The 14567-nt window shown below is 37.1% G+C and overlaps 1 protein-coding gene across 2 annotated transcripts in view; it reads right to left on the reverse strand.

The window, feature by feature from the left end:
* Positions 1–14567, reverse strand: part of LOC308497260 (cytosolic beta-glucosidase) — a gene marked incomplete at both ends in the record, with an annotated part of 100800 nt that overhangs the window by 66179 nt on the left and 20054 nt on the right. For both annotated transcript variants that reach the window (XM_081047732.1, XM_081047731.1), the window contains one exon: positions 6358–6585. In XM_081047732.1, the coding sequence (XP_080903858.1) occupies positions 6358–6585 (228 nt within the window). The remainder of the gene's footprint in view (positions 1–6357; positions 6586–14567) is intronic.

Here is a 14567-nt window from a genome sequence, read left to right on the forward strand (position 1 = left end):
GTATGGTCTAATGAGAGGTTGCTGGCACAGGGCAGAAGTACGGCATCCTGTACAGGCATTTTGGGAAATATACTTGACTTTCTCTGGCTGGTTCTGAGTTGGACGCTTGGGGCAGGGGAACCAAAAAACATAGAAGCTGGCAATTGTTGACCAAGTTCTCATGATTTGGGGTGATTGCTGTAGAAGATGTGGTTTGACTTCCTGGGCTTCTTATATGGATTGGAGTTTTATTGTCATCGACGGCCTGGCAATTGTTCATTTGCATGTTTATTTTCTTACAAGAGTATGGATTTTTCTGGGAACTGGAAGTTCACTATAAGGAAAGTGTATAGCTCAGCAGAAAAGGAATAAGAATGGTGAGAGGTAATTTGGGTAAGCAGAAGCCAAATTATGCAAGGTCATGTGTTGTCTGCCTATCTGTCTATTAAAGTGGATATTTTTTTTTTAATTAGCTCACTTATTTTTGCAAACTGACACACAACATGAGTCATGTATAACAGCTCCATACTTAGAAGACCCACTTGAATGCCATGAATCACCTCCCCACCCCACTCCCAAAGATGTCCATGCCCTAACCCACAGAACATGTGAATATGGTACTTTACAGGGCAAAAGGGACTTTGCAGATGTGGTTAATTAAGGACCTTAAGATGGGAAGATTGGTGTAGATTGTTCAGTTGGGCCCGATCTAACCATAAGAGTCCTTGGAAGTGACGAGGATGGCAGAAGAGTGGGTGAGAAACATGCAACAGCAGAAGAAACAGGAGCGATGACAGCCTGAGAGGGACTCAACCCATTATTGCTGACTTTGAAGATGGGCGAAGGGAGCCATGAGCCAAGAAATGCAGATGGCCTCTAGAAGCTGAAAATGGTCCTCAATTGATAATCATCAAGGAAATGAAGACTTCAGTCCTATGACCACAAGAAACCGAATTCTGCTAACAATCTGAATGAGCTAAGAAATAGACCACCTCTGGATCCTTCAGAAAGAAATGCAGCCCTGAAGCCACTGGGTTGTAGCCTGGCGAGACCTGTGTCAGACTTCTGACCTAGGTAATAAATCTGCGTTGCTTTAAGCAGATAAGCTTGTGATAATTTGTTACAGCAGCAGTAGAAAACTAATACACTCAGCAAAATTTATAAAGCTTTTCTTTTCTCTCTCAATGAAAGAGCATTCCATTATCCTATCTCTGGGCCTCTGTAAATCCACATGTCTTCATTTGTAAAGTGGGATAGCAAAGGTGGTGTAATGGAATCAGTTTTGTATTCGTATGTATTATGGTTGTCATAGCAAATTCTTTCCATTGTCTTTGAATATAAAAATAATATCAGCTTTCATACTTAAGCCCAAGAAGTGTGTATTTTTATCCTCAATAAACATATGAGAAAAAGGAGAAAGTGAGTACCGGACATAAAGTGACAGTCAACGCTGAAAACACAATTTGTCTCACTGCAGACTGAGCCATTCCCACTATGACATTCTACTTCTCCCATTTACTAATGTTTCAGAACCAGAAACCCAGGGACTCTGTTTTCCTAGCCTTAACAATCACCTACTTTGAAGCTGATTTATAACATCAGGGTTTTTTGTTTGTTCGTTTGTTGTTTTGTTGGAAGAATCAATGATTTATCTCTTATAAGTGTCATTCATTAGACGTGGCATGATCATTAATGATGGCAATCAATGTCATTCAAACAGCATGATAATCCTCAGTTGAACTGAAGATTTAAAAAAAATTTAAGTAACTTTTTTTCTCACTCATCAGCATGGCAGAGCAACAAAGCACTGCATAATTAATATTTAATATCCCAGGATGCGCTTTACTTCTGGTTTGTACAGTTTATTTGGTATTGTAATGAAATTTTCCAACGAGGCAGTGGACTGAGGTTTGTAAGAGCAGAGCTCCAGAGTGAGGCAGTTCAGTCAAAGGATCATGGACAAATCACGTGGGCCCTCTATGCCCAAGTTTTTTTATCTCTAAAAGAGGAATATATGTGTATATTCACAGTTTCTAAGAATTAGGAGGTGGATATCTTTGGGGATGGGGGTGGCATTATCCAGCCTACCACACTGCCCAACAAAGAGGGAGAGATTAATACAGGTTTCTGTAGTTAATTTACTTAATTACCATTTCTGCTAAGTGTGCTTATGTTTTAAATCTTAAAGGAATAAAAAATTCTGCCAAAACATTCCTTTTTCTTTTTATTTCTAATACGTGGGTTCCCTACTAATCACCTGAAACTTACATTTGTGGCAATATGAACGCACACTTGAGCAGTTGAGAAATCGAGAAATATGTGATTTCAGTTGCCAGCTCAATCTCTTCTTGTTAAGCCTTGAAAACTTGACATTTGAAAGAGAAAGACTATGTAACAATTCCATTTTGTAAAATAGTCTTTTAATTTAGGAACACAGGATTTTACAAGTTTCCAAACGTCCTCTAATCAAGCTTTAAAATAGGGAGTCAAACACAAAAAAGGGGGTTCCGTGGAAAGGATAGTGACAAGGATTTTCCAATTCTTTACATGCTCTTTGAGAAACTAATTAAGCAAAAACACAAGTGATGGTCTTTCTGAGCAAAAACAGTTCCAATGGCTTCAACACATCACTGAACAAAAGTGAGCCACTGCTTACTGAAATTCTGCCTTCTAGAAACACCTCCAGGACCCTCTTGCTCATGCAAAAATCTGTAATATTAATCATCGATGGCTTTACAAAGGCTGGAGCCAAACACAAAGAGCTCAGTGCTGGGGACATGTGATCCCCAACTGGGATTTGCCCAGGTGGCTTACCCCACCTTGTCCAAGAGACCCAGTGATTCCAGTTCCACCACCACCACACTCCAGCTTTCCTGCTTTACTGCTCATGCACTGCTGATCTCCAGTGTGCTTCATTAATGTCTGTATACCACAAATTTGTTTCAAGTAGCTTGATATGTTAACATGGGTTCAATAACCCTTTATTGAAAATCGTGGTGGCGAGCATATTCAGAATTTTTGAATTTTAGAGAGGAAACACAGAGTAAATACCATACATGAAGTTTAACACCCCAGCCCCTGTGCACCTGAGTCAGTGTCTCAATACTTCTGTAGTCAACTATTTAAATGTTCTCATCAAGCAGAATAAACTGAGATGATTAAAAAACAAAAAACAAAAAAAACTTTCACATCAATTCAGTTCAGCATTTGCTGCCAAATTGGTTTTAGAACTAAACCTGCTATAAAGGATTCAGTATTCAGAGCCCTTTTGGACTTTAGAATTGCAGATAATGGATGATGGACCTCTATTACGAGCTGGTGGGTTGTTTATGGTTTCATTCTGTTTTCCATTTTTCTGTTGTTTATCAGCCAAATGGAAGCTAAGTGACAACTCCAAACTCACAGAACCATGGATTAGAACAGAAGACAGAGTTGGAGGGATGCAGTGTGTCCATTTTATTTCATCAACAGGGAAATAGGAGCACAAAGAATAGAAGTGGTTCGGTGAGGCTGTAGACGGGTCGAGACTGGATACTCAGTCTTTGATGTCGGACAGACCTAGGCTGACCTCACCCGGAGCTAAAGCTGTAATCTTGGCAAACTCACACCCAGCCGTACATCCAGGTTACCATGATTCCCTCTATTTAGAGAAGGCCCTCACTCATAGAGCTGTTAGGAGATTCCATCAGCAAACGCAGGTACAATGCAGGCACAGTGAGTTGCTCACACTGCAGGCTCAATAAAAGGCAACCATTCCTACCCTTAGAGTAATTTTCATGATGGCTATTGACCTAATTCAACTAAATTCAGTCAATGTTTACTGAATTCCTCCCTGCAAGACACTGGACTAGATCACAGTGGTGACCAAGGCAGAATCATCTCCCATTACACTGTAAGCAATCTGCAATTTGGGGGATTGTCTTCTATCTATGGTATGAATACTGAGCACAGTCCTTGACATGCAATAGACATGTAAAACACAGTTCTTGAACTGAATTCACTCAAGGTGCTTATAGTCTAAGAGGGAATATAATAACAAGAGTCAAGAATGTGAGAAATACCCTAAGAGTTTTACAAAGTGCTATGGAAATAGAAAAAAAAAAAAGATCTCTACTGTCTTGGCATTGGGTAGCTCTAAAGAAGAGGAAACTTCTGTACTTGGCCTTAATAGGACAGTAAGTGCATAGGTGAGAGTTAAGGAAAGGCCATTCCAGGCAGGAGAAAGAGCTTAATTCCAACCAAAGTGGAAAATTGTGCAGTATGTTTAATAAGTGGTGGGTTATGTGTTCTGGGAATTGCATGGGTCATACACATGGGAGAATTTTTTCAGCCTGTGATGAGTCAGGGGTGAGTTAAGACTAAGTCAAATACAACCCAGAATGATATATGAAGGCCTGTAGACTGTACGTTGAGGCTTGGGGTTACTTAAAAAAAAAAAAATTATCTTGCTTTGTTTTTAACAGGAGATGATGCAAGGACTTGGGCCAAGCTTTAGGAAAGGACTTAGGCCAAGCTTTAGGAACGTTGCTGTGGTAGCATTCTGTACAAAGGATTAAAGGACAAAGAAAGAGAATGAAAGTAGGTAGACCTGTCAATGTATAGCAAAAGGTCCTTGACAAGAATGATAAACACCTCAACTAGGTCAGGGGCAAAGAAGATGGCTAGGAGGGGAGAAGTTAAAGAGACATTAGTAGACTGGATCATATTTGGCAACCAATAGATGTCAGAAGCAAACAAAAGAGAAGATTCAAAGATTACTCTTAGTTGTTAGACCTTGGAGGTATGATGGTGCGAAAGAGCAGAAAGGGTAAGGAGGATGGATTAGGAAGGTGCGAGATTGTGCGCTCAACACCTGCTAACCTTGCGTTGTTGCAATTTTGGGGAGGCTACTCTAAGGCCACAGGCTACCTACCTGTGAGTTCATGACTTGCAGTTCCATGTCACAATGTAGAGATGACCCCACTGGACAGAAAAGGTGCATTGCAAGTGTACAAATCTATCGAGAAATTGTTATCACAGGTTGTTCTTACTATGCACAAAATCAGATCATTTACTCAAAAGTAGTGATTTAGTATCCATAAAGCCTCTTTAGGCTGGAAGGATGCTGAGGAGAACAAGTGCCTTCACTCAGGTTCCTACAAGTACCCGTCTTGTACTTGCGAGACCCTGAGAGGAATGCCTCCTTAAATTTTGCACCTTAGGCACGTTTCTCCCCTCATCTCATCCTAATTCTAGGTGTAGCGTGATATCCTTTCCAGGACAAAATAGCAATAAAGGTGTTTTTTTGTTTTGTTTTGTTTTGTTTTTATGAAGAAGCCATTATGTTGTAGCGCAGGGGTCAAAACCCATTCCCATAAAGAACCAGATAGTAAATATTTCAGGCTTTGCAGGCCATACACTCTCTGCCCCCCACTATTCAATTCTGCCATGATAGTGGGAAGGCAGCCATAGACAACATGTAATGATTAGGAATGACATGTTGCAATAAAACTTTATTTACAAAAATAGGTGGCAGGCCAAAGTTGGCTCTTAGGTCATAGTTTGCCAAACCTATTGAGTGGAAGGAAGTAGTCAGACTCTAGGTTTAACTTCCAGAGCCACAGTTTACAAAATATCTGGATTTGGACACGCACCTCTCTAAAATGTGATAATGAGATAGCAGTGTTTCAAATAGGTCAGTAATCTTTTTAATTACAAGGCATAATACAAATAGTAATAGCTAACACTTATTGAATTATTCTATCATATACCAGCTAATGTGTAAAGACTTTACAAAGATTATTTCATTTAATCTTCCAACAACTCTCTGAAGTAGGAAGTATTACAGTATCCTTTTCTACTTGTGGGGAAACTATGCACCAAGAGATGCCCAGGAGTTGCTTACGCAGATAGTAAGTGATGTAGCTGGCATCTAACCCCAAGTAAGGAGACTCTAGGTGCCTGGGTGCTAAGCTCTCTGTATTTAACTAGCTCCATTAATTCAGCTCCTATTGACAGACTCAGAATCGTCTCAATTCTCCAGGCTTTTCATAACTCATCACTGTGCAACACAACTGAAAATAATTTATACACAACTTTTGGAAATTCACTTTTAGGTTAACAGTCAAATAACATCTTATATAAATAAAACACTTATTCTAACCCTCTTCCTGCCCATTGATCTGTCCTCTCCCAACAAAAATCTTCAGTTAAGAGAAACCAGCATATCACTGAGAAAGCGAATGCAAACCCATTTCAAAAAATTTATCCCATAATCACTCTAAAAAACTTGCAATTTCAAAGCTACACTGCAGACTAGCATACTGGATTAATTATGCCAGGCCACAGCAATAACCTTGAATTAAAGCTGCAACCTTCTATTTTTTAAGAAACACTTGCCTTTTTGGTTGATGAAACCTGTCGTCCCATCAGGTAACAGACGTGACCAGGAAAGAGAGAAGCGGTAATGAGTCAATCCAAGCTGTTTGATACATTTCAAATCTTCCTCCCACAGAGTGTAGCTGCCACAAGCTACATCGCCAGTCTGGTTCTTGAAAACTCTCTCTCCTCCCTGATGGGTGAATGTGTCCCAGACACTAGGGCCTTTTCCATCTGCATCCCAGCCTCCTGAGAAAAAGAAGAAAATGAAACAGTTACACTCTTGACATCAAGAGGCCTATGTAGAATGTAAATATTTGTCGCCAAAAGAACATACCTCATTAACTCAATGTACCGTATTTATAACTTTAAAATGTGCCTTTAGAATAACATGCATGAGTGGGGTTATGTGTTTAGCCGTCCTTGATCCCTGAAGCTGACTGGTAGCAAATGAAAAATTATTGTATGGTGCTGCCATGTAGCTGGATTTCATGGCTCATTATCTGAAGATCTCCTGGCTGGGAAACATAGGCAGGCCCCTGCTGATGAATGTCTGAGCTGAAAACAACTCCTTGTGACCATTTCTCTTGGCCATGACTGACAGGCCTTGTTTTTGAGGGACACGCCCAAGTCTCAGAACCTTATCAAGGCCTTCTACTCTTGACTCCTATTCTCTTGTTATTTAATAATGGAGCCAGTGATGATCCAGTCAATTATCTGTGGTAAAGTGCTAGTTCCCACCATTGCTGAGAGGATATTAGTGTCCTGCATTCATCCCTTCATAATGTTATGTGTCAGGCACCATACCGAGCACAGAGGACACCAGCGTGAACTCTGCATGCTTCCTGTCTGTGGGGAATTTAGCAATAGGCAATTGCAAAACTGCCAAAGTAAAGGCCTTTGCAAGAAAACCAGGAGGGGCCTTTATCCAGCTGTTGACGAGAGTCAGAGGTCTCTTAGAGAAGTGACTTCTAGACTGAAACCTAAAGGAAAAGTTGGATCATCAAGGTGAATTGCTTGGAAGTAGGAATAGGAGGAAAAGAGTGAAAAAGAGCTAGGGTTCAAGTAAATCTACAGGGAAGAGAGAGTGGTGCCCATGAGAGGAACAGCAAGTAAAGGTTCCGTTAGATTTGGAATATCTGTTCACATAGAAATCTTGTTTAAAGAGATAGTTAGAATCCATTTTATGACAGAAAGGATTAATTTTTTAAAGCTCATGACTCTCTAATTCCACTTCTAGGTGCATACTCTGGAAGAAAACACTCATATATTTTCACAAAGAATATATATGAGATTATTGAGGCAGAGAAATCTATAATAGCAAAATCCTGGAAACGACTTACATCCTATCAACAGCAAAACAGGTAATTAATTTAAGGTGTGTCCATAGAAAGAAAACATGAATCAACAGTTAAAATGAATGAGTCTGAGCACAGATGACCATCCACTATGGTCTGAATGTTTGTGTCCCCCAAAATTTGTATGCTGACATCCTAATGCCCAAAATGATGGTATTAGGAGGACAGCCTTTGGGAGGTGCTTGGATCATGAGACTAGAGCCCTCCTGAATGACATTAGTGCTCTTATAAAAGAGACCCCACAGAGCTCCCCAACCCCTCTACCATGTGAGGACACAACAAGTCGGTGAAGCGAAGCAGAGCTCTCACCCAGCCATGCTAGCAATCAGATCTCGAACTTCCAGCCCTCAGAACTGTGAGTAATAAATGTCTGTGGTTTATAAGCCACCCAGTATATGGTATTTTATTATAGCAGCCTGAATGGACGAAGATACCTTCAAAATTATAATGTTAAACAGCAACAATAACAAAGTCAAGGTTAAAAAGAATGGATCTAGGAATGAATAAGTGGAGTACAGAAGATTTTTAGGGCAATGAAACTCTTCCATATAATACTGTAATGGTGGATACATGTCATTATAAATTTGTCAAAACCATAAATGTTAACTTTAGTTAATGATGTACCAATATTGTTTTATCAGTTATAACAAATGTCCCACACTAATGCAAAATGTTAATAAGAGTAAGGGGAAATTGGGAGAATGGGTTATCTGATAACTCTCTGTACTTTCTGCTCAATTTTTCTGTAAACCTAAAATGGTTCTATGATAATAGCCTTTAGTGTACTAATTTTTTAAAAAATAAATATATATATAAATATATATACAATATGTTTATCATGTTTTGTATATTTAAAAATATGTACAATAATCCACGTATTTTATGAACATATAAACCTGAGATAAACATGCAGTAACAAACCTTGGAATTATAAAATTAGGATAGTGGTGACATTTACTTTCCAGAGCCCACACAATCAACCATTATAGCACATGGGAAAAAAAAAAACTAAATAAATCAAAAAGAAGGCAAGAAAATCATAAAGAAAAAAAAACATAAATGGTAGGACAAGGTATAAATTATCACTTATAACAATATGAGTGAATGGACTAAAATCTCCAGATGAAAGAGAAATATTGTCAGACTAGATTTTTTTAAAAATTCAATTATATGCTGTCTACCCATTCACTTAAGACATAAGAATATCGAACAATTGAAAGTCAAAATATGGATAAAAGATATCACTGCCCACTCCCACCCCCCAAAAAAGCAAAAGACTTCAAGGGGAAATTACAGAAGTTAATGTGGGTAAGTACGTGACGATGATGCTGTCTTACATTTAAACGTACCTAAGAATCTGGTTTCAAATTTGTGAAGCAAAATTGACACAACCAAAAAACAACATTGACAAACCCACCTCATAACAGGAGATTTTAATTTTTAATTAATGTGAGTTCTAACAAACATGTAAAAAATAACAAATACTTTTCTTTCTTTTCAGAGTGAAAAATAAACAAAAAAACTTCTGCCTTTAAAAACAATGACAAAAAAAAACAAAAAAAAACTTCTGCCTTTAAAAACAATGACAAAAACAAACAAAAAAAGAACCTTTCTCCTGCACAAATTATTCCAGAAAATAAAGAATCCATCAATTCTTTTTATGTGACTAGAATAACCTTGATACCAAAACCTCTCTCAGAATCTGAGAAAAAAGAGAATTAGGAGGGCAGATATCATTAACAAGTTTGATCTAACTGATATAAATAAGGACACTACACAATAATGAATACCATAAATGCAGAATATACTCCATTGTTTAAAGGAAACAAAAACATTATAAATGTTGAGTACCATAAAGTCTCCATAAATTTCAAAAGGTTCGAGAAATGCAGATGACAATCTATAATAAATCATGTTAGGGTTCAGTATCTAAAGAATATTAGAAATCCCAAAAGGTCAGAAATCTGAAAAGGTACCTCTGAATAACTTAAGGGTTAAAGAAGGCATAATAAGTCACCAGAAAATATTAGAAACTAAATTAAAATAAATAAATATTAAAACATTGTGGCAGCTAGTGTAAGTGAAATTTGCAGAGAAAAGTTTCATGCATGTATTAGAAAAAAAGAAAAGACTCAGAGTTAATGAGCCAAATATTTCACATAAAGGTTTTAAAGAAGAAAGAGGAAAAGGAAGAGGACAAAGAAGAAAGGAGGAGAAAGAGAAGAACAAGGAAGAAAACAGAAGGTGACACAAAAAAATAGGAGAAAACATTAAGGTAAGATCAGAAATCAGAAAATAGAAAACAAACCAGGATAGAGAGGATTACCAGAAGCAAAGGGTAGTTTTCTGACAAAATAGAAAAACACCTGCAAAATAAATTTTTTTAAATGAGAGAAAAGAATTTAATGTAGGTATTAGTAATACAAAAGGAAACATAGCTACAGAAATTGCAGGGATTATACTGATGAAAGAGTACATTATTTTTAAAACTTTATAAAAACACGTTCAGAATGTTATATGGAGATGACAAATTCTAGGAAATTAAAACATCACAATTGGCTCAAGAAAAAGTAAAAAAACTTGAAAGTTCTTTTAACTATTTAAAAATTAATCAGTAGTTAAAATGTTTCACAAAGACAATGCCACGCCAATTGGTTCTACAACTGACTTCTATTAAACATTTTTAAACAAAACCTCTACTCTTGCACAAGTTATTCCAGAAAATAAAAAAAGAATTTCTCAACTCCTTTTATGTGGCTAAAATGGCCTTAATTCCCAAAATGGAAAATGGCCCTACCAAAAAAAAAAAAAATATTATAAACCAATATCACTCATAAACAGATGCAAAAGTAAGTAGAGACATGGAAAATTTGGGGGGAAAAAGTCTAAATTGAACTTCAAGAGATAAAAACTGCAGTGCCTGAGATGAAAAATACACTAGGTGGGATTAATAGTAGATTAGAAGATTAAACATTGCCAAAGAAAAGATTAGTGTACTAGAAGACATAGCAATAGAAGCTCTCTAAAGTGAAACATAGAAAAAAAAAAAAAACCTCAAAATATAAATAGAAGACCTATGGGACATCTTTTGTCAGCTTAATATACATGTAATCAGTATCGCCAAAGGACAAAAAAGGAAGGGCACAGGAAAAATAACCTGAAGAAATAACAGTTGAAATTCTTTTTAATGTGATGAAAAATATAAACTCAAAAATCAATGGATCCTAAGCAGAAAATAGATTTAAAAAAAACTATGTCAAAGCACAGAAATTGCTCAAAAGGATGATAAGAAAAATCTTAAAAGCTTTCAGAGGAAAAAGACATAATGTCTAGAGCAGGAGTGTCCAAACTTTTTTCAACATTTTTCACCAAGGGCCATATGCGGTAAAATACACAAACAGCCGGGCCACTCACTCGAGGTGAAGTACATATTGCCTCACCTGGTTTATTTAAATAAACTAAATATATTTTTGGAATTTGTTGCGGGCCAATTAAAAATGGGTTGTGGGACATAGTTGGCCCGCGGGCCGCAGTTTGGACACCCCTGGTCTAGAGAAAGATAATAATACAGTAGATGTGTTGTCAAAAACGATGCAAGCAAGGGAACAGTGGACTAACATCTTTAAAATAATGACAGGGGGGAAAACTGTGTCCAACTATAATTCTATACCCAGTAAAATATATTTCAAATATGAAGGCTAAAGACTTTTTCATACGGCTCAAAGAATTCATCACCAACAAACCCTCACTCTAATAAATTCAACAATGTCATTCAGGCAGATGACAATATACCGTGTTTCCCAAAAATAAGACCTATCCTGAAAATAAGCCCCAGTTAAGATCGTCAGACATACGGATGCATTTAGTACGTTATAATGATGTTCCAGAAGATGACATGACTGTATTTGAATAAACATAGATACAAGAAACTTACTTTAAATATAAAGACAAAAGAAGGCTAAAATTGACAGTTTGAAAAAGATGTACCATGCTAACACCAATCAAAGAAAACTGGAATAGCTATGTTAATACCAGAGTAGATTTCAGAGCAAAAATATTACCAGGTATAAAGAAAGTTCATTTCATTATATTACAGGGGTCAATTTATCAAGAGGACTTACAATCTTAAGTGTTTATGTACCTAGTAACGGAGATTCAAAATACGTGAAGCAAAAACTGATAGAAATTGCGAAAAATAGACAAAGCCACAATTATATTTGGATATTTTTATTAAAAAAAACAAATGAGACTATCGAAAAAGGGACCAAAAATGTGAATAGTTCCTTCACAGAAGAAGAAACACTTTCTAGCAAACATTTTTTAAAATGTAAGAGATCATTAAAAATCTGGGAAATGCAAATGAAAACCACAATGAGTTACCTACCATTCTACACCCACACAGTTGGCATAAATTTAAAAGTTGGGCAATATCAAGCATTAGGGAGATTACTGCATGACAGGAATGTTTGTACACTGCTGGTAGGAGAACAACATGGAAATAGCTAGTAAAGTTGAAGAAGCACATATACCAAAACCCAGTTATTCACGTACCACCTATACCGTTTCTACAAATGTAGACCAGGAGACACATATAGCCATGATTGCAATAATAATGAAAGCAATAATAAAACCTACACTGGAAACTGTCTAAATTTTCTTTGTCAGGACAATGAATCAAGGAAAAAAATAAATGAACTATAGAATAGTCATATAATGAAAGACAATACAGGAGTCAGAATGAATAAACTACATCTATACAGATCAACATGAATAAATCTCCCAAATGTTAATACTGAGAGGGAAGAAGCAAGTTGCAAAAAAATGCACACAATATATTTCCATTTATATAATGTTCAAAACATGTAAAATTATATAACACTTCGTTTAGCTGTACATTCTCATGTGCTGAAACCATATGAAAAGCAAAGACTTGATAAATGCAATATTCATACCTTTGGGAAGAGGGGTAAGGAGAGCATACTTGGGAGGGGTTCTAGAAATATGGTAATTATGTGGATATTCTTATTATTTTATACTTTGTACATAAGTTATAATTGTTATTTTATCAATTTTTATATGTCATTGTTTATATTATGGTAAACACAATTGTTAGTTCTCTCTCAATCCTATTCCAAAAACTTACATAAACTACCTCATTCTTTCCCTTACAATAACCTTTCAAAGATGTACCATTAGTATTACTACATAACAAGAACAAAAGGAAACTAAGACTCATGAAGACTGAGTAACTTTTCCAAGATCACATATCATGTAGCTAATCACTGAATACGATACACCAATCCTACCTTTATCAATGTCAATAGATTAAACTCTATTAACTCTATTATTGACAACTTAGGTGAGTCCTGGACTGAATGAAATCTTTCTTTGTGAATTAATGTTTCACTCTGCATCGACACATTTCACACATAATTATTGTCTATCCACTTTCCTTTAAGGATGTCACAATCTAGTTGACATCAGAGAAATAAATTCTTAGACCACATTCAGATAAGAGTTATATGAAGGTCATGTAAAAATACTATGGGAGAGTCAAGAAGCAAGCATTTAAGAGTTACTTCTGTCATTGGAAGTCAGATAGGCTTGCCCAAGAGAAAACATTCTAAGACAAGTGTTGAAAGATAAGTAAGAATTCTCACAGTGGACCTGACAAGGGAAATAGCAAGCGTGTAACTCAGTGGCAATGCGAGGGTGAGCTGCACAAAGAATGCACCGTGGGCACAAAGGCCAGCTGGCAGGTGATTGCAGTAATTGGGGCAAGAAATGATAAGCTCCTGTATTTCATTTTATTTTTAGTAATTTGGAAGAAAATTAAATTCTCTGAATTCTCACCATACTAGGATGTAGAAGGGATTCCCACAAAAATGTACAATGTTGATATTACCTACAAACCTAAAGATCAAAGACTTCCAAGGCTGCAAAGCATTATGGGAAAAGCACAGGCCCCAGAGCTGGGCATAGGTGAGTTTCAGTCCAGTTTCTACCCCTTACATGACTTCTCTGTATGTAAAGTGACAGGATAACATCTACTTCACTGGGTTCTAGAAAACATTGACTGAGCCGAAGCAAAAGGCCTAGTTAAGGACACAGCAGATGGTATGTGCTCGACAAGTATTAGTTTTCTCCTCTTCTAGACTCACCGCCTGCTCTGCATATCAGAGTGCACATGTAGGCAATACTCTAAAAATATTTGCAAACTTGCCCCTGATGAAGAATCAGGTGTCTGGGCTTGTATGCCTTGGTCTGCAGGGCCCTCAGCTCCTGATTTAGAAGCCATTGTTACAAATGGTGTCATGTCACTTTCAGTTCAGCTGTGATCATCTCCCTGGAGAGGACACAGACCTACACAGACCTCAGTCCTCTGTACACAGGAATTTATGTCAAGTGAAAAAGAAATAAATAAGTGTATGTATACTGTTCCTGCAAAACCCAAAAATGACATTTTACCACATCACCTCTTTTTAGTAGCATTGTTTAACTCTCCAGCACCATCACACCCTCCTTGGTGTGCCCACTATACAAGTGACACAGAACGTTAGAGTCACCTTTAAAAATATCTTTGCCTCCTTCACACTTAGAGCTTTGCCAAGGCAGGGTCCGGGTTTCACTCACTTACCTGTGTCTTTCCATTCCCATGGGTGGTATATGAAATAGTACATGCTGACCAAAATCCTTGTTGTGTGGTGTGTTAACACAAAACAAGAATAATGGTGTTTGTTGTCTCATTGCTTCACAGCGAGATACACAAGTTATATTCATGCTTGTGAGTTATTGCACATTCTTTATTTGAAAGATGAAATGTGGCTAAAAAGTCAAATAATGGCCATTTGTAAGTTATGACTGAGTGTGCTT

Source organism: Rhinolophus hipposideros (genome assembly GCF_964194185.1).
Source record: "Rhinolophus hipposideros genome assembly, chromosome: 1".
NCBI classification, from domain to species: domain Eukaryota; kingdom Metazoa; phylum Chordata; class Mammalia; order Chiroptera; family Rhinolophidae; genus Rhinolophus; species Rhinolophus hipposideros.